Source organism: Nannospalax galili, unplaced genomic scaffold (genome assembly GCF_000622305.1).
Source record: "Nannospalax galili isolate Female #2095 unplaced genomic scaffold, S.galili_v1.0 scaffold269, whole genome shotgun sequence".
NCBI lineage: Eukaryota > Metazoa > Chordata > Mammalia > Rodentia > Spalacidae > Nannospalax > Nannospalax galili.
In genome coordinates, this window is record NW_008359530.1 from 1,060,807 (window position 1) to 1,088,599 (window position 27,793).

A 27,793-nucleotide genomic window follows, 5' to 3' on the forward strand; every position below is an offset into this window, starting at 1 on the left:
TGGGTCAATAAGTCAGCCTTGGGGCTTTGAAGAGGGAGGCAGCTGGCTTGTTACCAAAAGCAAAAGGAGGCCCACAATGGAAATATACTGGGTGCCCGGTGCATCCAAAGCCAGCCTGACCAGACTCTGTGTTTTCTGGGATGGCAACAAAGTGAACAGATGTTTCCTCGGGGCATGAAATTAAATCACTAGTGAGCTCTTATTTTCCCATTTGCATCAATAAAGTGTCCCTATGTGTTTAGATTTTAAATAAAAAGGAACTGTCACATAAAAATACATGTACCTATATCAACACACATTTGTAGTCACATACAATTGGAAAGTCTTAAAGGCTGGGATTCATAACTTTGTCATCCGTGTCTGTTGTGCCCCCCCCCTCCCCCAGCAACCCAATAGAAAGGTATTTCATTTTGCTTAAGAAAACCAAAAGCAATCGGGCATGGTGTTGCACGCCTTTAATGACAGCACTTATGAGGCAGAGGCAGGTGGATCTCTGAGTTCAAGGCCAGCCTGGTCTACATAGTGAGTTCCATGACAGCGGGGGCTACAGGGAGACCCTGTCTCAAAGCATCAAAACAAACAAAAAAAGAAAACCAAAAGACCAGCTTTTGGCAGATGTGCAGGTGACCAGTGGCGATGTCAGCTGGTGATGAGGTGGGGATTAGCTGCCCTGCACTGAGCTTGTGGGTTCCCCAAAACTACTGTTTTTAGAGAAGCCTGTCCAGCACTGCCAGCCAGCTTATCACAAAGGAGATGAACAGGACAAAGGTCAAATAATTACTGCTTTATGTTGGGACAGTACACTTATTATTTCAACAGAAAGACAAAAAACAGTTTAACTCAATGGTGCAACAATGAAAACACAGAAAATGGCATCTCTCAGACACCTTATTTTTAAGTGAAATAAACAAGTACATAAGTTTTGTCCCCCTCCCTCCCCAGTGCAAGCCCACAAGCTTTCCCACAGTCTTGAGTTTCCAAAGCCCTGAGGCATTGTGGGCTTGTAAGGCGCTCGCTTGGATGCAGTGATCAGACAGGATGCTTGCGAGGTCTGGCAGGTGCTGGTAGGGGACCTCAAAGTGCACAAGTATCTTCTTCGGCAGGATGGCCATGTTGGCTCCTTGAACACTACTGCTCTGCTCAGACTGGAAGCGGGCTTTGAAAATGTGAAAGGCATCCATGCTGTGTCTCAGTGCAAATTTTCAGCTGGTAGTTGGAAAAACTCCAACAAGAAAAAAAAGTTTTTGTGTCACCTGCCCCTCCCTCAACCAGAAGCAGAAATGAAGGAAAAGTCCAGAATGAACAAAAACAGATGACAGGTGACTGGAATCATCCAGGGACCCACAACTTTCAATCTAAAAATGTTAGCACATTAAAGAATCATTAAAAAAAGAAATCCACAGAAGTGCCCTTGCATTGTTAGGACTGTTCTTCATGGTAGCTGAGCTCTGCCAGGGCGCTTTTGGACCAGGAGGGGTACTGCAAGGCTGGGGTGTGCCCTGGAGTGTGGTTGCAAGCTGCTGACTCTGTGTGGAGCACTTGTGTGATGCCTCTGGATCCTAGGAATGTTCCATCGCTCCATGACACATGCTTGGCTGCAGCCAGTGGCACAGATTTTACAAATGGTTCAGACTCAATGAAAAAGATTCCCTGGGGGCAGGAAACATCCAGACCTCAAAAATATGAATGCAAAAATATTCAGAGGAATGAACCAATTTTGTAGATACCTATGTACAAAGTTTTTAGAATATCTATAAAAGCACAAAGTCATAAGAATTTATTTTTCATTACATTAGTTTATATAAAATGAATAAATAATATTTATAGATTTTGTGTCTTATGTACATATACATGTGCTCTGGTTCAGATTAAATAAAAATGCTGGGAAGGGGAAAAAAACCAGCCTTTTAAACCATCAGCCCAGAAGTCTCCAAACAGAAGCTTCTGGGTATATCCAAAAAACAACCCAGCAGGAGGGTGCTGGAGAGCCTGTGAGGCCCCTCCTGTTCACCTGCCACGGAGCAGAATTGTTGACTCTCTTGTGGACAGTGGCTGTTAGCTCAGTCAGTGCCAAAGCTCAGTTATTGCTGAAAGTTCAACAGGAAAATAGATTAGAATGGGATCAAATGCTGCTCATCTGAGGGGGAAAAAGAGGCATAATCACTTTTGTTACGTGGGAAATGGAGATCTCATCTATCTCTGAGGTAGGAAAATGCTCCAGAGACAAGCAGAATCAACAAACCTAGGGGTGTGCGCCTGGAGACACAGCACACAGCCAGGTCCCTAGAATGGCAGTTCTCCTGAGCTGGGACCCCAAAGGCTCGCTGTGGGGTGTCCTCTGTAGTGGGACGCTTGGCTTTCTGGAGTCCCTCCTGACTTTTCACAGGGTAGGGAGCCTTCCATCCTGCTTTCAAAGCTCCCTCTGGAGTTCCGAGTTTAGATCTCTTGAGAAGCTTGTCTGCTGCGGTTTCCTATGCAAGATGGGTTGGACTTCTCTCCTAGGTAAGTACCATCATGAGCTGGAAACTAAGATGGTCAGCTGTGGGAGGACAGTGCACGGGGGATGCTGCTGCAAGGGAAACGTGTTTATTCAGGCTAAGAATTCTTGGGTGCTTTGAGCTGACTGGAATGTACAGTCTCTCAGAGTCAGCGTGTATGGAGAGAAGGTGCTGAGCATTCAGAACCAACGTCCTACGCATTTTCTGAAAAGTGGACAAGGTTGATTTTGGTCAAGATGGTACATGAGATTTGTGTGCAGGGGCATCTGGGCAAGTCTGGTACACTACCTAATCAGATCCACGGGGAGGTTGGGCAGCCTTTCCCTATAGCCCAAGGCCCGCCTTGTGACTGTCCTGGAGAGTGGCTCTTTTGATGCCTGCACTGGAGTAGCCCTCATCACTGCCCATACTCTGCATGCTGCCGCGCTCGTCAGAGTCGCTCACACTGCTGCTCCAGTCCAGCTCCCCAGTGAGGTAGTCTGTGCTCTCCACGTCCACGTCCAGCTCTTCTGCAGGGGAAGACACATGTGAGGACCTCCCAACTAGTTTGGCTGCCTCAACTGCCCACAGCCCTTCTTGGCCTCCACCTAACTCTCAGAGGATGGTCACCTCAGTCTGTTGCTCAGCTCCCAAAGGCCTGAGCCCTACTTAAAATTTTTATTGCATTTTAATTAATTTATTTTGCGTGTATGTGTGCAAGTGTACATGAGTGGAGGTCGGAGAACCTTAGGTTGTTATGCTCAGTGGCAGGTACCATCTAGCTGGCTTCCACGAGTCCAGTCTTATCTGCTGAGCAGATAATTAACAAGTGTGTCTGACTATGCCTCCTGATACCCTCTGGCAGGCATGGCTCACCTCTGTCCGAGTCGGAGCGCTCCGAGGACACCGCAGAGCCCACACTGTCCATCCGCGTCCTCTCCATGCCCAGCTTCTCTAGCCGCCTCTTCAGGTGCCGCTGCTCCCGCTGAAGCTGGTCTATTTGGTGAACAGCTTTTCTGTCACAATCTTCAAGTTTCTGCAAGTCAAAGGGATAGTTGTTGGAGGCCATGGGCACTTTCTAAATTGGCAAGGAACCTCTGTCTAACTTGCCAGCAGGACAGTGTGCCACTTGTCCCCAGAGGCCATTTCGTGTGTCACTTGTCAAGTTTCTCTCTGGAACAGGAAGTCAGCTGGCAATGGCTGTGGGCTTCATCACACAGCCTGAGTCCCATACCCTTCAACCTTAGTATCCAAAAAGACTGCAGATCTCTTAACTGGTCTCCACATCTGCAGCAGCTTCCTGAACACCTGGTCTCTCTGAGCTAGAAAATGGCATTGGATGGGAGCTATGCAACACTTCTATTTAAAATGATGTCTACTCCTGCACAGTTCCAATTACATGAGCACATTCTTTTTTCACGTCAAACCCTAATGAACTGTTGTTAGCAGGAGACAGCAGTCCTTTTAAAGCCCTGATTCCAAACTGCCCAATAGGATAGCCTGGAAACATTTCCACAGAGGGCTCATTTTTACAAATCTGCCCCTAGCTTCTCATATTGAGCAGATAATTAACAAGTGTGTCTGACTGTAGCTGCTTTGCTTCTATTGGAAGTTCTTTCTCTCCCAGAGCTGCCATGTGTGTAGGCCATTGACCATTAATACATCAATAGTTGTCTAACAAAGCTACAGCTGAATGGTAACACTGCTGTGGCTCAGGGGTACAGACTGGGTACCAGCTCTGCACAGGTACCACCAGGTGCTGGGGATACAACATGTACACAAAGACTCAGTCCCTCCATGGGGCTATAGGCCATTACCAATGTGTACTATGTCAGGCACTGAGGTGACCCCATGTCAGGAAAGAGTTGGTGAAGGCTTCTGGAGTTGGGAGCCCTGTGCTGAGATCTGCAGAATGAGAGGCTAGCCATGCAGAGAAGCATAAAGGCACCACAGAGGGACAACACAGTTGATGGTATAAGAACATGACAAGAGCAAGGTGTAGAGGGGCAGTGTGCCCCACCATGCTGCTGTGGAGGCAGGAGAGGCCTGGTGACAGAATAACTTGTGCATCTGGTGGGCCGGCCCAGTTCTGGCAGGTTTGTTCTCAGCAGAGAGAGGAGAGGGGGCAGTGCAGAGCACACAGGAAACTATAGGGTCTACTGCAGTGATAGTGGTAGATGCAGATGGCAGCAGGTCAGGCTGTGAAACACTGAGGTCTTGGAGATGGTGGGGATACCCATGGCTAGAAGTGTCAGGGTCCAAGGTGGTCCAAGGTTCTGGCTGGACCACTTAACTCTACCTCTAGTGGCTGAGAAATGCTCAGTTGGGTTTTGGAGGCATTGCCTATGGTTGGTCCATAAGGCAGGTAGGAGAAGCTCAGAGGACAACTGAGCAACTGAGAAACCCTCACCAGACGGAAGGGACAGAGTGGCAGACCAGGGCACCTACCTTTATGTGCAATTTGGCTTTTGTCAACAGACTCAGTGTGGTATGTCGGCTTGACTCAGGGCCCAGCGGCACCAATCCCTTCAACTTCTCCAGGCACAAGCGGAGGTGAGCACGTCTGGGAAAACAGGACCGTGGCAGCACTTGAGAATCCTGGGTAGGCTGGAGTGGGCCCAGGAACAACAAGTTCTAGAGTATGAGGTGGCCCAACCCAATGATGACAAGTACCACCACCAACATGGGGTGAGGCCAGATACCTCTGTGGGAACCGAGAAGCAGAGCCCATGGATTCTAAGTCCATCTGTAATGGGGTGGCGAGGAACAAAATCTGCTCGTATTAGGCACTTTACCACCTCTCTCCTGGGCTACACTAGAATACCCATGTTAGAAAATATGACCTTCCCTGAGGGAAATCCTCAACCTGTCCTTCTCTGTATCATTGCTGTGTAGTGTTTACACTGTGTAGTCACTCACACATCGTGCGTAGGACAAAGGCTGATGAGGAGGGAACCACAGCTACCTACAGAACAGTCTGTCAAGGATGACCAGAAACACAAGAGCCCCTACAATTCTCGAAGTTCACACTTCACTGAAACCTTTGTTTTGACTTCACTCTAGAATCTAGCCAATTCCATGAATGTGAGGAATAGCCAGATATCAGGGATTCTCCTTAAAGCCTTTGGAAGAAGCTGTCTCAGCCTCAGAGGTTTATCCATCTACTGAGTACAGCTTCTGGGGGGTTCCCTGGGAGGCTTTACTCCAGCTCCCCAGAAAGGTGGACTGCAGCTTAGTCACAGCCCACACACATCTCATAGTGTCTACTGATGACTATGGATGCCATTTAGGGAGACTGGAAGTTTGGCGGGGACAGAGTCCACCTCAGCAGATCCACACACATGGCAGAGCTCAGCCTTAGGGCTTAGGGTGACGCCTGTTTCTACACAGAGCCACCTGGGCAGAGCTCCTCCAGCTGAACGGTTTACCTGTGGCCTTCTTAGGATTGTGACCATATCAATGCAAGTGGGAATGCAGACCCAAAGAAACCACATCAGGAAGCTGTAGTCAGGGAGGTTGATCCCACGCCTGTTCAGACTTAGGATACTCTAGTTCGCAGCTCTCTGTTCCACATGGATCAGGAGAGAGTCCTCATGGTGTGCTAAGGGGCTCTGAGTACTGATGAGCTCAAGGAACACACCGTTATCCCAGCAGGGTTGAGTAAAAGCCAGTCAGCTGTGAACCCTGTCCCTGTGGAAGAGCGCTTGGCAGACTCAACAGCATGTGCTAGTGGCCAGGAGCAAAGAAAGAAAAGCAGAAGCCATGTGTAAGTGGTTCACCTTGGAAAATACATGAGCATTGGAGCAAGACACAGTACACACTGACAAAAATGTCATAGTGAGACCTGTTAATCTGCACACTAAAAATCTAATACTAAAGAAACACTATGAGGGGCTAGAGAGATGGCTCAGTGGTTAAGAGCACTGGCTGCTGTTGCAGAGGACCTGAGTTCGATACCCAGCACCTACATAGAGGCTCACTACTGTCTGCAACTCCAGCTCCAAGGGATCTGGCACCTCTGGTCTCAGTTGGCATCTACATACACGTGCACATACCACACACACACACACACACACAAAATTTAAAAAAAAACAACACTATGAAGCAGTGCACTGACCTTCCTGTCTCTGCTGTCTGTTCTTAGCAGAGCATCACTACCTTGTACCTAGGTAATGAAGCTCAGGGTTTCCTGCTGGCTCTTCAGAAAGATGGCTCTAATTAACACATGTGGGCACATGGCTTGGTTCTACAGCAGCACAGGGAAGCCATGCTTTCACCTGGGCTATAATCATAGCACTGGAATCAGGAGCAGTCTGTAACCAGCAATCCACTCAGATCAAACCACAGATTGTCCAAGGTAGGCATAAAATAAAAGGTTAAAAGAAAGTAAAACCCCAGGTTTTACTTTCTATTATTTTTAATATTCTGAATTTGTCCATTGTTATAGAATCCAATATTAGTGTAGTGAAGAGTAGACGTTGGGGAACCTGATTTTTGCCACATACTCCCTGTGTGACTTTGAACAAATTGTCCAACTCTGTGTGGCCTTAGTTTCCTTACCTGCAGAGTGAGGGTGATGAGGTCTGAGAGAACCACTGTGACATTAACTGAGACAAGGATGGATGCACTCTAGGCCTGACGCAGAGTTACCTAATGGGTGGGGGCTTCAGGTCTGGCTTCCTCTGCACAAGGGTGATTGCTGTGAGCAAGTATGGACAGTTGTGGTGCTAGAAGATTCCTTTTCAGTCACTAAGGAACTCGGAAGCCTCTCACCAGGCACAGAGAGGCAGGGAGCCTCTTTTGTCATTGAAATATTTAATAATCAAGCTAATCCTATAGCAATAGGGACACTGCTTATGCTAAAGGTGTCTTTTTTTAACATCTAAAAAATCAATACAGCATTTATAAAGTTACTGAGTACAGAGATGTCCCTCTGAGGCCACCATCCTGTGTACAGCAGGGCGGAGAGGATCTGGGTCAGGACAGAAATGTGTGCCTCACTGCCTAGCCTGGGCACTGGTTGGGGACTCCCTCTAAACCTCTACTGCAAAGGACCAAGGGAAATAAAACAGGAAGCTCTGACCCAGCCGGAGAGCCATGTGTATCAGGGGCTTACTCCCATGGCAAGAAGAAAGGGTAGCACAGTTAGAAGGGAACTTAAACTAAGTGGGGAAGGACTGATGGGAAGAAAACTATCAAACACTGCTGAAGGACAGGAAAAGCTGAACGATTGGGAAAAAAAATGTACATTCCTGGAGATGAGCCTTCAAAGCAAAAATGCTGCATTCTCCAAGCTTACCAAGTTAACATAACCCCAGAAAACAAAATCCCAACAGTTCTCTTTAAATGCTGGGAAATTAGTCTAAGCTTCATGTAGCAGAACAATGTGTAAGACACTACCAATATTTCTCAAACAAGAACAGGAAGGATGTGCTGTAGCAGATACTAAACTGCATTATGAAGCTTCGATAATGAAAAGCAGCACAGACTAAAGGTTTAAATAGAAAGCTCACAGGCCACACAGTTTGTTTGCATGCTGCACAGCTCTTGTTAGTTTTGCTCAACTTTCCTTAGCCATGAATGATGGAAAACTGAAAATCCAAGTGAGGAGAAAGCCCCCAAAGGCAGCTCTGGACTGCTGGGCATCCCTGGGTTAAGGGGTGACTCAAGCTTCTTCAGTTCTGTTCATGTCTCTCAGGTTAGTGTTTGTATACAGAACATTTTCAAGAAGAGGCTGACTGCAGGCGGACGGTGCTACCTGCAGAGAGGAGCTCCAGACTTGAATGTTCACTGACGGTTCTTCCTGGCTTGGATGTAGTCAGGATTCAGAGCGGTATTGTATGAGAGAGCTCACATGTGCATGTTAGTATCTCCTTTGCAGAGCCTAACTTTAACTATGAAACACATCATACTGAGCTCTTGCTGGCAAAGGGGCTGACATGCAACCAGGTTCCAGGTGGTTCCTGCAATGGACGCTTGGTTCTTCTACCCTTTCTCCCACGTAGTTTCTCAAAGGACTACTGCTTGCTGATGTTTTCCTCCTAGTCGCTGGGATAATGCTGGAGTAAGTCCCTGCCTTGGAGGCAATGCAGAGTCACAACAAACCAGCTTCCACTTACAGCTTTGGAGTGGGCTCCTCTTTGCCCTCTCCCTCAGAGCCCTGCAAGCCTTCAGAGCTATGGTCATCTTCCTCTCTGAATGGGCCACATTCATTTACTACACAAACTTTCTCTGTATCTATTTCTTCTGTTTCATAACCAAGTCAAAAAGGCACCAGTTTTTTGTTTCTCATCAATGTACTGGCACCTATTGGCATGGGATAGTCTGTCCACGCTGACTTGAGAGCACCTGTAGATCCACGTCCTTCTCTCTGAAGGATGCCTGCAGAGTGCAACACTTGGCCTTACTTGGTACTAGTTTTTCATTAAAGCTGTGCCTATGATTATTAGCCAAAAAGGGTGGCTGCTCAACTTGAAGCTTTCCCTGTTTTCTCTCCTACCCTGCTGTGAGCACAGACTTAATTAAAAAGCATCAGAATTCCTACAGGATAACTGGATCACGAATGGAAATGGTTTCAGCTATGGGTATGCACAAGCTGTACAGAGGCAGTCAGAAGAACCAAGTCTTATTAAGGGATCAAAAGCTCCCTGCAAATGGGGGCTAGCGAGATGCTCAGTGGTTAGGAGCACTGACTGCTCTTGCAGAGGACCCAGGTTCGATTCCCAGCACTCACATCGTGGTTAACAACCATCTATAGCTTCAGTTCCAGGGGATCTGACGCCTTCTTCTGACCTCCACAGGCACTGCATGACACGGGTGCACTTAAATGCATGCAGGCAAAACACTCATACACATTAAAAAATAATAATAAAATAAAAAATAAAAATAGCTCCCTGCAAGTGACTAGGGGTCAAGACTGGCTTTGAAATAAGAGCAAAGGCTTGCGGAGTTAACACAGATCTTCAGGAAAATCCTGAGTCATATTTTGAGGGGAAAATACTTTCTTCCTTTTTTTCTAGAATGATTTCTCGATACACAACTGCCATAGTCTATGTCTAACTACTTTAACTGAAATCCTGGAAGATTTTCACAGCTATGCTGATCAATCTTTGCAGAAACATAAAGATGGTAATGTATCAGGTGAAGATGCATGAACAATGATTGTGTGGTGGCTCCATTGGGAAGATACAGATAGTTTCCTTAGGAGTTCCTTCTCAGAGTTTAACATAAAGATGTATTATAAAGAACACCTGCAGGCTCATCTCACCCTGAGACATTTAATTCTGGTGATGAAGGAACCAGGCAGAGGGGTCAGAAGCTGGCTAAGCCAACAACATAGGTCTCTTCTAGTGCTTCCAGGCAAGATGCCATGTGGCAGCACTTACAGATCTGTTATGACATCTTAGAATGGAATCTGAATGTGGTTAAGGGCATTGCAGAAGCAGCTAGTGGTGCAATACATACCACACCCAGGCCCCATGTACATTACACCTCTGGCCCTGTGCACACCATACCCCTGGCCCTGAGCAGACCACAACCCTGGCCCTGTATATACCACACCCTGGCCCTATGCACACCACACCCCTGCCCCTGTACACACCATACCCCTGCCTCTGTGCACACCACAACCCTGGCCCTGTATACACCATGTCTCAATCCTTCTGATATAAAGCTTTTGGTCATTTGAAAAGTCAGAACCCTAATGAAATAGTTATAGGGATGTGTGACTGATCAGAACATTCTGCCAAAGGACACCTCCTGGAATGGTTTCTCACGCCAGACCAGGTGCCACTGAAATCCTGTTGGACAAAGGAAATAACTGTATAGCCCAGGCTTCTGAGTCTTCCCCACAGAGCACACATAAAACTCTTTTGTCACAGGGTCAGAAGACTGGTAGAGGTACTGCCCAATCTCAGTAAAAGTCTGCATTCATACCATTCCAGAAAAATGGCTATCTACTATTAAAGAAGCCAGAGCCTTCTCCTGAATGAGGGCCCCTTGTAGCACCCAACTCCTGACCTACTGTGGCTAATGTCTATTCACTCATTTCTATTCACTGCAGGGCTGACTAAAAGGCATTTAAACCAGAGCAATTCCCAGATCAAAGATACAGCAGGACCATTTCTACATGGCACACAACAGACAAAAAGGTTCCTATATTCTAAAGATGATCAGCTCTTAACTACAGAGGGAAACTGACAGCAACTAAAACATCATAAACCCAGGAGTACTTTTCGCAAGAAATGTGTAAAGTTTATGAGGAAATACTACAAAGCTTTGCTTAGAAATGAGAATGATCTGAGTAAATTAAGACACACATCAAGTCCTGGATGGAAAGATCTAGTATGTCAGCATATACTCCTAAAGGCTAATTTACATTGGAAGTATGCAGTTTCAACTTTTGAAATTCTAAGAATGAGGGAGATGAGAAATTGGTGGACTAATTAAAAATTTGTCAGAGTTGGATATGATGTCATGCAACTGCAATCCTCACACATGGGAGGCTGAGGTAGGAAGACCCTGAGTTCAAGGCCAGCACATGATACATATCAAGCATGAGGCCAGCCTGGCCTGGGCTACCATAATGAAGGCTTATCTCAAAAAAGGAAAGGCAAACTGTCATAAAAAGCCTTGGCCAGAGGCTAGAGAGATGGTTCAGTGGTTAAAAGTGTGTACGACTCTGGCAGAGGACCTGGGTTCGGTTCCCAGCACCTATGTCAGGTGGCTCACAACTTCCTGTAACTCCAGCTCCAAGGGATCCTTTGGCCTTCTGGGCACATGCCCTCATGTGCATATATCCACAGACAACAGCAGACATACACACACACACACACACACACACACACACACACACACACACAATTAAAAGTTAAAAAAGAAATCTTAAATATAGAAAAGCCTTGGTCATAAACAGGAGTATATATTATCAGAGGATCGGAGGCAACAACCACTACAAGTGGAGAAAACTGGTTTTCTGGAGGAAAATGATAAACCAGATGATTACGAGACGGAAGATGTCATGTCTTTCATATCCATCCTTTGTGGTGTCGAGCGGAAGGCACCACCTCTACCATTCTACATGTGTGTCTTCTCATGATGCTGTGCATTTAACAGTGGGGTCCTGTAACCTAGAGTAGCCTGTCCTCAATGTCTTAGGTGTCATAAAAACCCAAGCGAACTCAACTGTAACACCAAGGGGGAAAAATTCTATCATAATCTCTTTCTTGAGTTGTTTTTGTTTTGAGAACCACCACAATCTTTTTATGCAATGTTTTAAGGTTTAAAAAAAGGCTAAAGTGGGGCTGAGCATATCAGTTGGCCGTGCACCTGTCTCACATGCATGAAGTTCTGGGTTCAAGTCCCAGTGTGGCATAAATCAAGTGTGATAGCATACACTTGTAATCCCAGTATTCAGGCAGGAGAATCAGAAGGTCAAGGTAATTTTTGGTTATATAATGAGTTGAGACAAGCAGAGTCTACTTGAGATGCTGTCTCAAAAAAGAAAAAGAAAAAAGGCTCAAGTGTGTAGGAGCTGACAGAGGGGTTTTCTTTTTCAGTCACCTAGCAAAGCCAGGGTAGCTGTTTGCCCCAGAACAACAGAAATTCTGAAGTACTTGTACTACCAAAGGAAGAGAAGAGGAGCTAGGAACCTTTAACCGCTTCCTCAGGCTGTAGAGCCAGCCTTACTTCCTTCCCTTTGGACCACACACTAGGACATTTCAGTTCCAAAAAGACATTACAATTCCAAAAAGAACAGTTGGGAGGAAAGTAGAAAACTAATCCTTTAACAAGCACAAGATGCAGGTCACATGGACGCAATCTGAAGTCTAAGCAGACAGTCCAGCACTGACTTCAAATCCAGTTTCCAGGATTTCTGCTCCACTGTCCTGCATATGCTTCAGCTTGGCCCTCAGTGTGCCAACTGTCTCTGCATGTTTCTCGTTAGAAACTCTAGCTGACTTAACACCTGTACAGTGTGAACTCACTGAATATGTAGGCCAGGGTACAAGCTCTACTAAAATAAAAGATACACTGACATCATGTGGCACTCGTACAGAGGAAAAAATGTAAAACAAGCTTGACAGCCTTTGCCTGAGGGACAAAATCTGTTTTTTCTTTGCAGTGCTAGGGTAGAACCCAAGGCCATGCACAACAACCCCTGGAAAGCATTTTTACCACTGAGCTATGACCAGCCTAAAGGGCTGAAATCAAATAAATACCTAACATAAAAGACCTGAGAGAAGGAGACCTTCAGGCTTTTCAGCAGAGGGAGCCCTGCCTTACCCAAAGGAGAAACTCACACAAAGAGATTCAAAGATGAGAAAGCGAAGTCTCCACTGCCATCTGCCTGAGGATCCTTCTGAGTTTCTAGTTCTTCATGTGTAAACCCTTAAAGCACAAAGCCAGGCTGACGACTTACAGCACTGTTAGCCACAATCAAGGAGCAGTTAACAGGTACGGAAGTCCATGTGACATCCCACAAGGGAATGTACCCCATGTCTGCCTTCTTCATAACTCCTGCCTCCCACTAAGGGTCTGGTTTGACCTTTCCCAGATGAAACCTAAACACAATTTTAAGCTGACTTTCAAAGTCAGGGTCACTTAAGAGGATTTATAGTAAACAGAGTCATCACCACACCAGATCTTCACACAGGCACTAAGAAAGCAGTTCCATTGGGGTGGGTAGCCTGTACAGCAAGTTGATGGGTGCTCAGGGACCAGAATGAGGCTATTCCATGGTTCTGAGCACGGCTGCATGTAAGAATCACCTGGGGAACTTTTGAAAAAATTCTAATACAGAGTCTCTACCTGAAACAAGTCAAGATCCTACATGAAGGCTGAGCATTGCTGGCAATTTTTTTAAAGCTCCACAAAGAATTACCATTATTTCTTATTTCTTGGCACAGTAAAGGCATGCAGTTATATTTGCTTTGCCTTTGTTGATCACTATGGAGGCTGGGTGATGGATACACAGGACTAGATCGCATTCTTCAATCTACTTTTATACATTTAAAATTTTCCTATTAAAATAGCTATTTTATAGAATTGGCAGAAATAAATATCTGTTCCTACCCCAGAAAATGTATGTGTAGGTGTATAATGTAGTTAACATAAACCTCTCTCTCTCTCCTCTCTCTCTCTCTCTCTCTCTCTCTCTCTCTCTTTTGAAACAGGGTCTCCCTATAGCCCCAACTGTACTGGAACTCACTATGTAGATCAGGCTGGCCTCAATCTCACAGAGATTCTCTGTTTGCCTCTGCCTCCTGAGTGTTGGGATCAAAGGTGTGTGCCCATGCCTGGTCCCCTGAGTAAACTCTTTTTTTTTTTTTCCTTGTTTTGAGACTGGGTCTCCCTGTAGCCCCAGCTGGTCTGGAACTCACTATGTAGATCAGGCTGGCCTTGAACTCACAGAGATCTGTCTGCCTCTGCCTCCCAAGTGCTAGAATTAAAGGCATGCGCCACCACACCTGGCTGGTGTAAACTCTTAGTGGTTGCTACTGGGAACAGTTGGAAAAAGTGGCAACTAATATGTTAATGAACAGAATGCATCAGAACCCCACACGCCACATCCAATATCCCAACTCACCTGTTCTTCTCCATCTCATTGTGAGTTGATCTAAAAGAGGAACAAAAAAATAATGAGATTATTATCTTAGAGAACAACTTCATCACCAACATAATCATTTTACTTTTATTTGTGTGTGGAGGTTGAAGATCAACTCTAGGGTGTCTTCCTACATCTTGTTCTCCATTATTATTATTATTTATTATTATTATTATTATTATTATTATTATTATTTTTGGTCTTTTTGAAACAGGGTCTCCCTGTAACCCCAGCTGTCCTGGAACTCACTATGTAGACCAGGCTGGCCTTGAACTCACAGAGATCCGCCTGCCTCTGCCTCCCAAGTGCTGGGACTACAGGTGTGCGCCACCACATTCAGCCTTCTCCATTGTATTTCTTGAGCCAGGGTATCTTGGCTAAGCTGGCTGGTCAGTGAGCCCCAGGGATCAGTGTCCCCAGCCCCACAATGTTGAGTTACAGACATGTACTGCCATGCCCGAGTTTTCCTCAGGATTGTGCAGTACTTTTTGCCCGGCCCCTATTTTAACAACTTCTTCTCCATAGTTGGCAGAAGAGAAAGTGGGAGAGAAATTCAATGGGTTCTACTAAAGGAACAAGTCTACGTGGGGAGTCAGATAATTCTAAGTATCTAAAATAGAGTTCCAGGAACAGTGACTTAGTAAGACAAGCAATCCTTTATAAGGAAGAAAAGGGTCTATCTAGTTAGAGGTGGAGAAAAACAGTTTTACATTGTGATGTGAATTGGAGTTACAAAATACCACTAAGTTTTCTTTAGGTTATGGATAAGCCATGGAGATAGTATCCCACCACCCCTGCTAGGGGCACCATATACTAAAGCTTTATATTGTTTAGCTACAAGATCCAATTTTAACTGATAAAATAACTCCCTAATTTTTCAGCTCCCTAAAGCAAGCGCCCCATGCACAACTTCCTGAAGGATGCTACCACTGAGCAGCATAATGGAAGGGTTTTCAAACTCATTCAGCATAAAGGCAACAGACTGGTGAGCACAGCAGTCAGGGTGAAAGAAGTCCAGCTTTGCCCCTGATGGTACTGTAGATGAAATGACTTTAATATCCTGTCCTTAATTAACCCTTCTGTAAAATGGGAATAAAAATATCATCAACAATCTAAACAAGTATGGATCAATGAGGTAGCAACCGTAAAAGTGACTAGAGAGCCTGGGATGAAAGGTGTGCTGGATGCAAAACCCTATTATCAGCGTGTTTACAGCTGACCTTGATGATCAGGTCTGGCCTTAGACCTCATGGACATATTTCCGCAGACACAGAAAGTCAGCATGACCCCTCCTATCTCCCCACACAGCTCCTCCCTAACCAGGTTTGAATGTGAGGAACTGCCCAGCGGTAGAAAGGGACTGAATCTGAACCTTATGGAATTCTGTGGAATCTAACTGGCTCAGGAGTTTGCTCCCTGGCTTGGGTTGTGAATTCTGTGGGCCCAGGAGGTAAACCCTTATAGCAGCCATGGGAAATGCCCAATCATGCCCAGCACTACTGGCACCAGTGCCAAGCTCACTCACTGAACACACATGGGGATGGTCGGTGTGTCTGTGGGGCAGATGAGTGTCTTCACACAGGAAATCTCTAGCTCAGCATTAAAACTTCTCTTCTATGGGCCAGTAAGATGGCTTAGTAGGTAAAGGTACTTGTGGCCAAGACAGACTACTTGAGTTTAATCTCTGGGACCCACATGGTAGAGGAAGAGAACCAACTCATGAAGTTGGTAGGAGTCCTCTGATCTCCACATGTGGGGTGTGGCCCATATGTGCCTATACACGTACATACTAAATAAATAAAAATGTAATAAAATTTTAAAAACTGGGGGCTGCTGAGATGGCTCAGTGGATATGAGCATGTATGGATCCCAGCACTGACACTGGGTGGCTCACAACTGCCTCCAGGGAGTCAGATACCTTCTTTTGGCATACATGGGTACCCAGGTGCACACACACAGCATGCACACAATTAAAATAAAAATTATTTTAAAAATTAAAAAGCTTTTCCCTCATGCAACAGAGGACAATGAACACAAAAGGCCATAACTGGCTGAAGTATAGAGATAAGAGTCTGCAGAATGTGGGTCCTTGGACAGGACTCCTATATTAAACTCCGCCTACCCACAGGGCTCAGGGACCATTGTGGAAGAAGGGGCAGAAAGATTCTAAGAGCCAGGGGAGGAGGTGCATGACCACATGGAAACACAATCTTTTTTTTTTTTTTTTTTTGGTCTTTTTGAGAGAGGGTCTCCCTGTAGCCCCAGCCGTCCTGGAACTATGTAGACCAGGCTACAGTAGAGGACAGAAGAGGCTGTCGGATCCCCTGGAACTGGAGTTACGGACAGTTGTTAACTGCCATGTGGGTGCTGGGATTTGAACCCAGGACTTCTGCAAGGTCAGTGTTCTTTAACTGCTGAGCCATCTCTCCAGCCCCAGAAACACAGTCTTAAAGGCACCTGGGGCCTTGTTCATATGAATCTACAGCAATGGTGACATCATACACAAGACCCATTCAAACTCAGACAAAAGCCCAGCATAGAATTGGGGAAATGGGTAGCAGGCTCCAATCTTAGCCCAAGAACTAGTGGCAGCTGATTATTGCTGGATGAAGGAGGACTGATTTTTAAGGGAGTGATTTTAGATAGGCTGACTAGACCCTAGTGGATGAACCTGACCTGAGGGACACCTGGGGACACTAACTTGACTCAATAGGCCTTAACATAAATGAAAGAACACATGAAATCCAGTGGCGGAGGGGGGGTTGGGAGGGTATGGATGGGGGAGGAGGTATAAAAAGGATTAAGATGTTCTGTATGAAATACACAAAAATTCAATAAAAAATATACAAAAAATGTGTTATGCAAAAAAAATTAAAATAAAAATCTCCTAGGGACCTTATATTCTACAAGGTCCCTAGGAGATTAATTTCTATTCATGAGGAAAAGCAAATGAGAATAATTGTTTTCAGTTCCTTCACTGGGTTCTCCACCAGCCCTCTTCAGGCACCTTCTGGGGAAGGTTTACATCCTTCAGGGGCCAGCAGGGAACCACAGTGAACAAGAATCTGGCCCAAACTGCAAATCGTGGCTTCAAATATGTTTTACCTTTAACTGGGAATTGTAAGCTCAAAGTCTGACAAAACTTTTTTTTTTTTTTTTTTTTTTTTTTTTTTTTTTAGAGGGGCTGGAGACTGGCTCAGTGATCAAGAGCACTAATTCACCATGTAGACCAGGCTGGCCTTGAACCCATAGAGATCCGCCTGCCTCTGCCTCCCAAATGCTGGGACTACAGGCCTGTGGCACCATGCCCGGCTTTGACAAAACTTTTTAAATGGATGATTAACTATAGAGCTGGTCAAGACTTCCCTGTGTAACTACAGAAAAGGATCCCTGGAGGAAGAGGAAGAAAAGGTGAACAGGTTGAAAGGAGAAAATAAGAACATCTGGAGTTCTCTTTCTAGTAATTTCTGGATTCTTTGAAGAGCTATAGACAGATTGATAGAGTAATGTCTATATAAAATACTGAATCCCCAAGATAAACTTTTTCACAAATTCTATAGCAGTACAACTCTTTCCAAATTTTGAACCAAGTTTTAGAAATGATAGATTTTACTAGATTACTTAAGAGTGTTCTCACATGGTGCTTTTTAAGGGGAACTTCCACCTACCAGGGTGTAACTGAAGCACACTCAGCTTGCTGAAACTGAGTTAGTCATTAATAAGCATCAGTCACCCCCCACTGTGGGTGAGCATCTAGCTTTTAATTAAAGTATCAGGACTATGCAGATGCCCTCTCTTTGACAAACTACTTTCCATGTGATTATGGAAGATTCAATGACTCTGGAATTGCTGATAAGGTCAATCTCAGTCTTTAACAGCATACCCCAATAAAAAGATAACTCAGTCAAATGCAACGTGTCTGAGAAGTGGGTAAAGTCCTTGGGTTCAGAAAGGCTCCTCCTGTTGGGTCAGCTCCACAGCCATTGCCTTTTAATACAGGGTGATGGCCAAGTCCCAGACTTCCTCTTTCATATCGGTGGCAGAGCCTGTTTTACTCAAGTAACAAAATATACTTCAGGCACAGTGGCATGAATATGTCATTCCAGCTACTTAACAGGTTGAGACAGGAAGAACATTGGAACCTAGGAGTTTGGGGCCAGCTTGGGCAGTAAGCAAGACTTTGCCTTTTTGGCAGTTCTGGGGATTAAACCTAGGGCCTCACAGGCTAGGCAAGTGCTCTGCCACTGAAGGATATCCTCAGCCCCAAGATCTTGTTTCTTTAAAGACAACAGCAAACAAAACAAAACAGGACAAGAAAACAAAGCTTTTGATTTAAGTTATAAATAAGTGATTTAAAAGAACCAGTAATAGAGAAAGAAAGGCTCCAATCTTTCTGTGTCCCTGTAGTTCTTTGGATGATTCCAAAGCAACTAGTAATCACTATTTTGTTAATTTTTTTTAACAAGCAGATTTTAAATAAACTGCATTTTCATTTTCCAGAAGTTTGATATAATGGCTCAATCTTTTTTATTGTCCAAGGCAAAGTATTCCCTCAGACTCCTCAAGTAAAGAGCATAATACTTCAACCTGAATACGAATATGTTGTTATCCAAGAGTTCTGTAAACCAGCACTATCTCTTGGCCCTCTCCTCAGTTCAAGTTTCTGATAGCCTGGCCTGGGCAGAAGTCCAGCTCTGTGGGAACTCCCACTCCTCAGGTGAGGGATGCCAGAAGCCTGGTAAGAAGTGACTGCACTTCTGTAAGACTGCCTGCTCTAACTTCTGATGTTTCCTTCTCTCTTCTCCAGGTTTAATCATGGACTCTGATTCTTACCCCACCGAATTGCACCAGTTCAGTATTAGGAAAGTATGTGGACAGCAGTGAAAGCAGTCTCTAAATAAAGAAAGAAACCCATCGCTTAACAGAAGTGACACAGCTCTCCCCCAAGCCAGGAACTGTGGCCACTTTTCAGGAATAATGTTGGCTACTGAGAGAAGAGGAAGAACCCATTCCTTGGCAGGGCACTTCCAGGTACCATTGGTGTTTCCTGTTTACCTTTCTAGGCCACACCACTTCATTAACATCTTTTCTACTCCCTAGTACTGAGCATCCCCCTACAACCTTCCTGTGAAACAGTAAAAAAAGAAAAGAAAAATTAAGGTATTAAGCCTTGACTAGTAAGATAGATAATTTTTCCTAACTCAGGAGTAGGTAATAATAAAGGGAGACATGGAATAGGCTTTTCTAGGAAACACACACACCCCTGAAAGTTCTTCTAAGCCAAAATACAGAAAGTGATAGTCTTAACACAATGCAGCACAGCTGGTTCTGATACCATTGTATGACACAGTCATGTTAACTTCCTTCTACAGCCTACAGTACCCATGTGCAGCACTATGACCACCACCTTCAGGCCATGTTAGATGGAGTATGAGGAGAATCCACCAGGTAATTGCCATGTGCTCTTCCCATGCATCAGGAATGTGGCACAGTGTTCTGCTTAGGCTCTGTGATTCCAACACCAGTGACCATGAGGTGAGCCAAGGACAGGATGAGTGAGTTTTAGGTGTAACTGGGAATGTCCTGGGGTTTGTGGTCTGTGTTAAGCCACAGAGGCTACCCTATAGTACTTGAGGGAGTTATTCATGGAGGGGGAGGGATTAAGATTCTAAATCAGGCATGAAAATGTTAATGATTTTAATTGGCAGGCATGCTTCCATATAATTGAATGGACCTAGTAACAGATTTCCTACCAACTAGCATTTTGTATTCATTTGACAGAGTCTCACTACATAGCCCTGAAATGCTCTATGTAGGTCAGGCTGGCCCCCAGCTCAAGAGATTTACCTGCCTCTGCCTCCTGAGTTCTGGAATTAAAGGCATGTGCCACAACACATAGCTTTAACTAGTATTTTTAAGGCAAAGAGGGAAACAAAGGAGGCAGTAACAGAGATACAGTATTATGAACCAGGAACTGTGCTCAGGACTTTAGAATGTGAATTCAGTGGCTATTAACTAAACACTTTCTGGTGAGATCCACAGCTTTTAACAACTATAAGGCAATCTATGATGCCAACACAAAAAGTTTGTCAATTCTGAATGTACTTGCTCCTCTGTCATCAGAGGATTTTTTTCTTTCATTTATTTATTTTTATTTACATAAATAATTTATTGAGAATTTCATACGTATATAAGGTATTTTGATCAAATCCATGTCCACTCCCTCCCCTCCAACTCCTCCCATCTCTTCCCATCACTTTTTTCTGATAACTTTATGTACTCTTTCTTTTTCTTTGATTTATTTATTTATTTTTACGGGGATCAGAGGAGGATTTAACCTCAGTCATCCATTTCTGCCATTATAAACAGAGGTCACAAGTTCGGTTATCAGACAAACCACTGTAACTAAGGTACATGCAAAATTCTACCACCTATGCTAGGCCAGCCACCTTTACAAAATCTTCATTATAAAAAGCAAAATAAAGTGAGAATGTCCAGCAGTTTGAATTACAGAAAATGTGTGCTGACTCTCTGAAGAGACAAAAGTACTGCCATTGCTGCTAATCCCATTTGAAGCCTTCAAAGATTTCTGTTCAGAAGAGATGAAAAGTAAAACTAAAAAAATTTAAAGGTCATAGTGAAATGTAAGACACACCTATTCTTCTCTAACTCAAGGGCTGCTTCTTGCAATGGTTCAAGACCCTGTGTGCATAGCTGAACCCTGGATGCCGGGTTTCCATCCCAGCGGCAGCTAGCACTCTGCCGTCGTACTGCCGACAGTACAGTCTAGCAGAGACACCGACCACGTTACCTGCTGCTGGTGCTATTCTTCTTGGATTTGTTCCTCCGCTTGAAGGCATCTCTGTCCTTGTTGTACGGTAACATGGAGGCATACCCGTGTTCAGCTTCTAGAAAACCGAGGGACGCAGTTAATGAATGAGCCCTTCGCCCGGCGTTATTTTTCCGTCGGACTCTGAGGCCCCGGCCCACCGAGTGAGGTGAATTCTGAGAACAATGCCTGTTTTCCCGCGGTGTGGAGGTTTCTGCTGCTCACAGTGGAGGCAGTGCGGCCCGCCGGCAGGTGGGTACCGGCCCGCCCATCCGTTGGCCTTTGGGGCACGGCCTGGGGCGCGCGGAGCCCGGAGATTAGACTCTCGCGGCCGCGCTCCCCAACCATCTCAGCGGCCACCCGGCCCGCTGCCCGCCGCCCCGCAGCCCCGCCGTGCACCTCTCTCCCGCCGCTCCAGGTAGTCGGCAGCCTCCAGCAGCATCTGGATGTTCATCCGAACGGCCGCCGCCATCCTGCACCGGGCAGGCCACCGGAACGCCAAGGGCTGCCTCGCTGGCCAGCCGGGACAGTAGCACTCTGAGACGCAGGGAGAACACGGAGCCCAGCCGCCGAGTGTTTATCCCGACTCGCCGCCGCCCGCCCCCGGCCCCTGCCCCTGCCAGGCCCGTGCCAGCCGCCGTTCCCATTGGGCTGCCCGCAGCACGCCCCGCCCACATCCCATCGCGATTGGAGGAGCTTCTGAGGCCCTGCCCTCAGACCCGCCCCTCCAACTGGTTGGCCGGACTTGACAAGACCCGGGTCCCGCCCCCTCCTTCCTATTGGCCCCAAGACTCGCAACTCCGCCTCGTGTTCCTACCTGTCTCCCATTGGTCTTCCGCCTACGGCCGCGCCCCCTCGGGCCCTGCCGGCATTGGGTGAGCATGGCACAGGGAAAGCCGCTGCGCCCGCGCCCCATTGGCCGAGCCTTCGGAAACCTCCCGGGTGCGATGATGTCACCGCTCTGCAGGTGTGGCGGCCCCGCCCCGGGCCGCTGATAGGCTGCGAGGCCGGCCGAGGGGCTCCTCCGGCTCTTTGCGAACCTGTTGCAGACCGACAGTCTCTGCGGGGATCTTCCAGCCACCAGAAAGCGGGGAGAGAAAGCGGCACCCAGTGTCCGCCACGGCTTCCGGGACCCAGACTCTCCTGTGTGCCCCACCACTCTTACACCGAGTGGGCTCCACGCCTACAAATAAAGTTGAACCCGAGATTCTTAGCCCGCATGTCTGTAGGGTCCTCCCTTTCTAGGCGGAAACATTCAAACACGCCTTTCACTGAGGTGCAAATCGTGTTTGCTTGGCTGGTACCCATAGGAATGCTCACTCTATAAACACAGAACCAAAAACTCATTTATTTTTCCCTCAAGTGATCAAGATTTTTGAAACGAAAGCTCTTTCGAGACCCAAAGTGCAGTGTCAACATCTCCAATTTAAAAAATAGGGGTAAATTTACTGGGTAAGGAGCCTGCAAATTTAAATTTATTAGTGCTGCCAAGGTGGTAGCTTTCTATATGTGCCAGGTAACAACCTACATTGTTTCTAGTCCTCAGGACAATATGAGGAGCGGTGTACATCACCTACCTTTTGCACATGAACAGGCCTAGATAGAAATGACTTTCCTGTCCTTCCTCCACTGTAGGGACCTGAACCCCTTTCTGCCTTACCCAGAACTGCTGGCCAATCCTCTGGTTGGTAGTTGTACAAAAGACATGGCAGGGTCTCCGAACATAACTTAAACCTTGACAGAACACATGGGCTGGGGGTGCAGCTTAGTGCATGTGCTGCATGACATGTGCAAGATAGTTTTTCATGAAGACACAGAACAAAGTTGGAGATGGAAATGGGGAAGGCACCATTTTAAGTGTTTTTAAACTGCTGTTTGTAAAATAAAACTGCAAACTAAGAAAATGTATACAACTATTAAAGTAACCAATCTGATATTCCTAAAAATGTTTTGATTTTACCAGCATGGATTTCAGCTCTTTAGTCTTTCTCTTTTGCTCTCAACAGCATTTATTTATTTATTTATTTACTCACTCATTTTCTTTTTGAGACAGGTTCCCCCCTCTGGCCCCAGCTGGCCTGGAACTATGTAGCTCCACCTGGCCTCTGCCTTCCAAATGCTGGGACTAAAGGCATTCACCACCATGCCTGGTGCTCAATAGCTTATTTTAATCTGGTAACTCAATCCTATTTCAGTATCATAACCCTTCCCCTAGAATCATCCTAACTGAAAAAAAAAAGTTACACATTTCTTTAAAGCATGGTGAGTGTCCTAGAGAAAGCAAAGAAATAATTTAAACACCAACAAGTATAGCTTCAACTTCAAAGAAAAATACTTTAAGTTACATAAACGCCACAGACTAACACTAAGGAATGTAGCCTTTTCCTTCCCTGGTGGTGAAGAAATGAATTAGCAACACAACTGGAACTTAATTAGCACCAAGAATTTAGAGCATTTGGCGCCATCTCCTGGCAGTGACGCAGTACACAGAAAACAAAGGAAACGGCTTCCAGTTCTTATACACCCTCTATCCCTGATGCTTCCCATCATGATGACCCAGGGAGGCTGCTGCAGTGAGCACCTCAGAATATGACCACTTACAGACCTCGCTGTCTGAGAGGCCTAGCCGTGGGAATTAAAATACCTTCACAACTGAGTTTTACACTGCCTACCCACTATGATATATGATTTAAAAAAATTATTATTTTATGTGTATGTGTGTATTGCTTGCATGTAGGTAAGTGCACCTGTGTTGCGCAATGCCTGCAGAGGTCAGAAGAGGCTGTCAGATCCCCTGGGATCAGAGTTATGAACAGTTATTAGCTGCCATGTGGGTGCTGGGATTTGAACCTGGGTCTTTTGCAAGAACAACCAGTGTTCTTAACCACGGAGCCATCTCTCCAGCTCTAATATATGATGAATTTTGTTTTTAAGTTTTTTATAAATTTAATTTTAGTGCATGTGTACCAGTGTTTGCCTGCATGTATGTAAGTGCACCACGTGTCCAATGTCTGGGGAGGCCAGAGGAGGGCCCCAGATCCCCTGGAACTGGAGTTACAAATGGTTGTTAGCCATCATGTGGGTGCTGGCAACTGAACCCTCTCTCTGGCCCCATTTCTAAGATTTGGAGGAATTGTTTTGTTTCTTGAAGTATCAAAAATTGAAACAGGACATTTCTGCTTTAATATCAACCTCCTTTTTTTGTGATCACTTTGGACACTTGAGTGTCATCATCCCTCATCATGACACTAGGATTTTCAAAACCTTTGACTTTATTAGTAGGGCAAAGGAAACACACATACCATGTACACACACATACGCACATTACACAAAACACTAGGTAGCAGGGTTCTTTAAAGGTAGACTTACATTTATACTGGTACAGAAAGCTCTATTAGGTAACCATGTTAACGCAGTTGTAAAATGATCTCTACGTACTAGTTGTTTTTTAAAAAGTGTGGTGTAGTATACCACATCTGTAATCCCAACACTCAGTAACCTGAGGCAGGATTACCATAAATTAGTGGCTAAACTGTGCTACATAGTGGGACCCTGTCCCAACAGTTTAAATAAATAGCCCAAACTATAGTCATTCCCAACTGTTTCACATACATGGCTGCATAGAAAAGGGAAGGACACAGGCAAAGCTCAGCAGTGAGACTGGGGTGATGGGTCTGTGACTATTCAAAAGGGAATTAGAGGCTGGAGAGATGGGTCAGTGGTTAAGAGCACTGGCTACTCTTGTGGAGGACCTGGGTTTGGTTCCTAGCACCCACATGGTGGCTAACAACTACCTGTAACTCTAGTTCCAGGGGATCTGACACCCACTTTTGGCCTCCACAAGCAATGTACTCACAGGTACACACACACACACACACACACACACACACACACACACGCAAGCAAAACACATACACATAATTTTTTTTTTAATGTAAGCTTAAAGGGAATTAGCTCTGACATAGTATTTTAAGATACTTTCAAATTATGATGTTAGAATAAAAATCAGGAAAAGTATCTCAGTAAAAAAGCTAACAGCACTATATTCTGATTCAATGGGTATTTTCAGTATTTTACTCTGTGCCAGGTATATTGTGGGGCTGGGCTAAGTTGGTGAAGAAGACAAGTGCAGTTTCTTAGAGTAGAAGAAACTACTGGTAACAAGCAAACATGTGATAAATGCTGTGAGGAAGTAAAGGCAGGCCTGGAGAGCAGGTGCAGCAGCCTCCCACAGCACAGAGTACCCAACAGTGCAGCTGTTCTGGAGAAGCTTAAACAGAAGTCATTCTATAGCCAGTGATTATACCTCTGCACAGATAGGCCAGAGAATTGAGAAAAAAATGTGTTCAGGTCCTGTGTGGTGGTGCAGGCCTTTAATCCCAGCACTTGAGAGGCCTCAGCAGATCTCTGAGTTTGAGGCCAGCCTGGTCTATTTAGCAAGTTCCAGGCCAGTCATCTACATAATGAGACCTTGTCTTAAAAAAAAAAAAAAAAGTGTTCATACAAAAATATCCTAGTGTCCATGGGGGCATTATTCATAAAAACAAAAACCACCTAAGTGCCCAGCCGTTGAATCATAAGTGAAACCATGGCATAACCTACAGAATAGAATATTATTCAGCTATAAAAATGGATGGTGCACCCATACATGCTATAACATGGATGAACCTAAATTCATTATGTCAAGTGAAAGCAGCCAGACATGTGGCACAATTCTACAGAAGTGCCACAACAGACACATAGCTAGGTAGAGCATATGTTAGTGATCTACAGGGGTGGGGGATAAGGACTGGGTATTAATGGGTTCAGGGTTTCTTCTGGGGATGGAAGGACTCTAGACTTGAAGATGAATACCCAACTATGAGCACACTGAAACTACTGCCCACTTTAACACAGTAATGATGTGTGAATTTTATGCTATAAAGAAAGTACTGTACAAATCTGGCATGGGAACATGCCAGAAGGGAGAGAAAGTGGACAGTAAGGCAGGCACATGCCGACATGCCTAGTCTCAAAGATCAGTAAGTGCAGTAAGCTAGGGTATGAGCTCAGAGCTCATGGAGGCCTGGAGACTGCAGTGAACACAGACCTCATCCCAAATGATGGAGAGTCACTGGAGCAGGGGGAATGACCTGGTGCAGATTTGAAAGGGCTCTTCTCTGCTGTGAGGCAGAGAGCACAGGGGCAACAAGAGCAGGCCCAGGGAGACCTTCAGGAACAATTGCAGCTGTCTAGGCACAGTCGGCTTGGACTACTGTAAGTGGTGAGCAGTGGTCAGACTGAAAACATCAAAGCTGAAGAATCAGATACAGGGCATGAAAAAGAGGCGTCGAGGATGTCGAGGATGACCCAGGACTTTGGTCTGAATGAAGAAGTAAATGAAATGGTCTAAAACAGGGGCTCCTCAGAGAAAAGAGTAGCAGGGAAATCAGAGCTCAGTTTGACTTTAAGTCTGAGGCACCTAACAGTGCAAGGCTTCAGCTAGTGGATCAGCCTGGTGTACACACCCAAGGGCCACACAGAAGACATTCAAGTCACATGGAGTACAGGTGGAAAGTCTAGGGACAAAGCCCCAGGCACACCAACATGCGCACACTTGGGAACAGATCTGGCACAATTTATATCCTCTGAAGACAGCAACTTGTTAGAAGAAAAGGTGTTCCTCTGTTATTCCTCCAGAATCAGATGATAGAACATACAAACATTCCTCCTAGCCAAGACTTGTTTCTTAATTTCCTGTTTCCTGTGGTGTTGGCTCTTGGAGAATATAAAGGACCTCAAGTTAACTCTACAACCATCACATTCCAGTCAAGTGACAATACCAAAACACGTAGTTTGGCTTGGGGTATATAACTTATCCTATAAGATTCAGCATTCCTATTAAAACAAGTAGTCCTGCTTTCCTGAGGTAGGTAGAGGTATGTCACAGACAGTCCCATCATGGAAAATTCACAGGCATATGGTGACCCGGTGCACTGCTGATGCTGGGCAGTGTCTTTCAATCTCTATAACTGACATAGAACGTTCAGATACTGAACTGCTGCAGGCAGTGGGTAGTATCAACCTCAGAGATCTCTGCCTTCCTGCTCTGAAGAGCTGAGCTTGCTCCTCTGAGAGCAGACATGTTGGAAACTGCTGTGGCTGCTCTCAGGGACTGAGGACTGAGGTGCTGTGTGCACTGGAGCATGCAGGGTGGCTGTTCTGCCAATCTTATACAGAACTAACTTGCTAGGAAAGTTGTAAAGAACTACAATAGGGCAAATTTCAGGTGTAGTCCAATTTCAAAATCTAGCCAAAGGAAAATGAAGATCATTATGTTAGGTGAAATAAGTCAGAACACTAAGAAACAAATACCGCATGTTTTCTGATATGTGGAATCTAGGCTTATATTTAAGTACATGTGTTTACCTATGTATCAGTGGAGTCACGAATGTAGAAAGGGGACCATGAGAGAGGAGAAAGAGATCTTAAGAGAGGGTAGACGGGGGGAAACTACCAGGGGGAGGAAGGGGACCAGCAGGAAGGAGTGGAGCTGGGAGGTGCATGAATAAGAACAAAGCATGCTGATACATCATGAAAATGCCACAATGAAACCCAGTACTTTGTATGCTAACTTAGAGAATTAAAAAGGGCACTAAAATTATATTAAAATACCTATAAAATAATGATACAAGGGTCATTGTTACAGAGTTCTTTAAAATTGCAAAAGATCAGAAATAATTTGAAGGTCCCTCAACAAAGGCTACAGTAATATATGCTCTATTCTACAATGAGAACCAGAAGTTTCACGCATGCTGACAAACATTCTGGAGTGAACAGAGGCTGGGTGAGGAGCAGTGCACACAGCCAACTTTCATGTGGTCCACCTAAAAACACACCTGT

The 27,793-nt window shown here is 45.3% G+C and overlaps 1 protein-coding gene and 1 long non-coding RNA gene across 4 annotated transcripts; one reads left to right on the plus strand and one right to left on the minus strand.

Moving 5' to 3' along the window:
* Nucleotides 1-768: 768 nt before the first annotated feature.
* On the minus strand, nucleotides 769-22,855 carry Mxd1 (MAX dimerization protein 1). 3 transcript variants are annotated; one of them, XM_029558741.1, is made up of 7 exons: nucleotides 21,311-22,855; nucleotides 20,894-20,990; nucleotides 14,065-14,094; nucleotides 4,926-5,040; nucleotides 3,354-3,513; nucleotides 2,787-3,007; nucleotides 769-2,087 (listed from the first exon to the last, which is right to left on the minus strand). In XM_029558741.1, the coding sequence occupies exons 1-6, from the start codon at nucleotides 21,381-21,383 to the stop codon at nucleotides 2,823-2,825; spliced, it is 660 nt and encodes a 219-aa protein (XP_029414601.1). In that variant the 5' UTR covers nucleotides 21,384-22,855; the 3' UTR covers nucleotides 769-2,087; nucleotides 2,787-2,822. The 3 variants fall into 3 exon arrangements, with proteins under 3 accessions (XP_029414601.1, XP_029414600.1, XP_008821478.1); XM_029558740.1 differs by having other exon boundaries at nucleotides 769-2,702; XM_008823256.3 differs by having other exon boundaries at nucleotides 769-3,007; nucleotides 21,311-22,854.
* Nucleotides 18,639-20,880, plus strand: LOC115068497. Its single transcript, XR_003847847.1, has 4 exons — nucleotides 18,639-18,799; nucleotides 18,890-19,113; nucleotides 19,455-19,617; nucleotides 20,758-20,880. It is a non-coding gene; the product is annotated as an uncharacterized LOC115068497 (long non-coding RNA).
* Nucleotides 22,856-27,793: the final 4,938 nt, after the last annotated feature.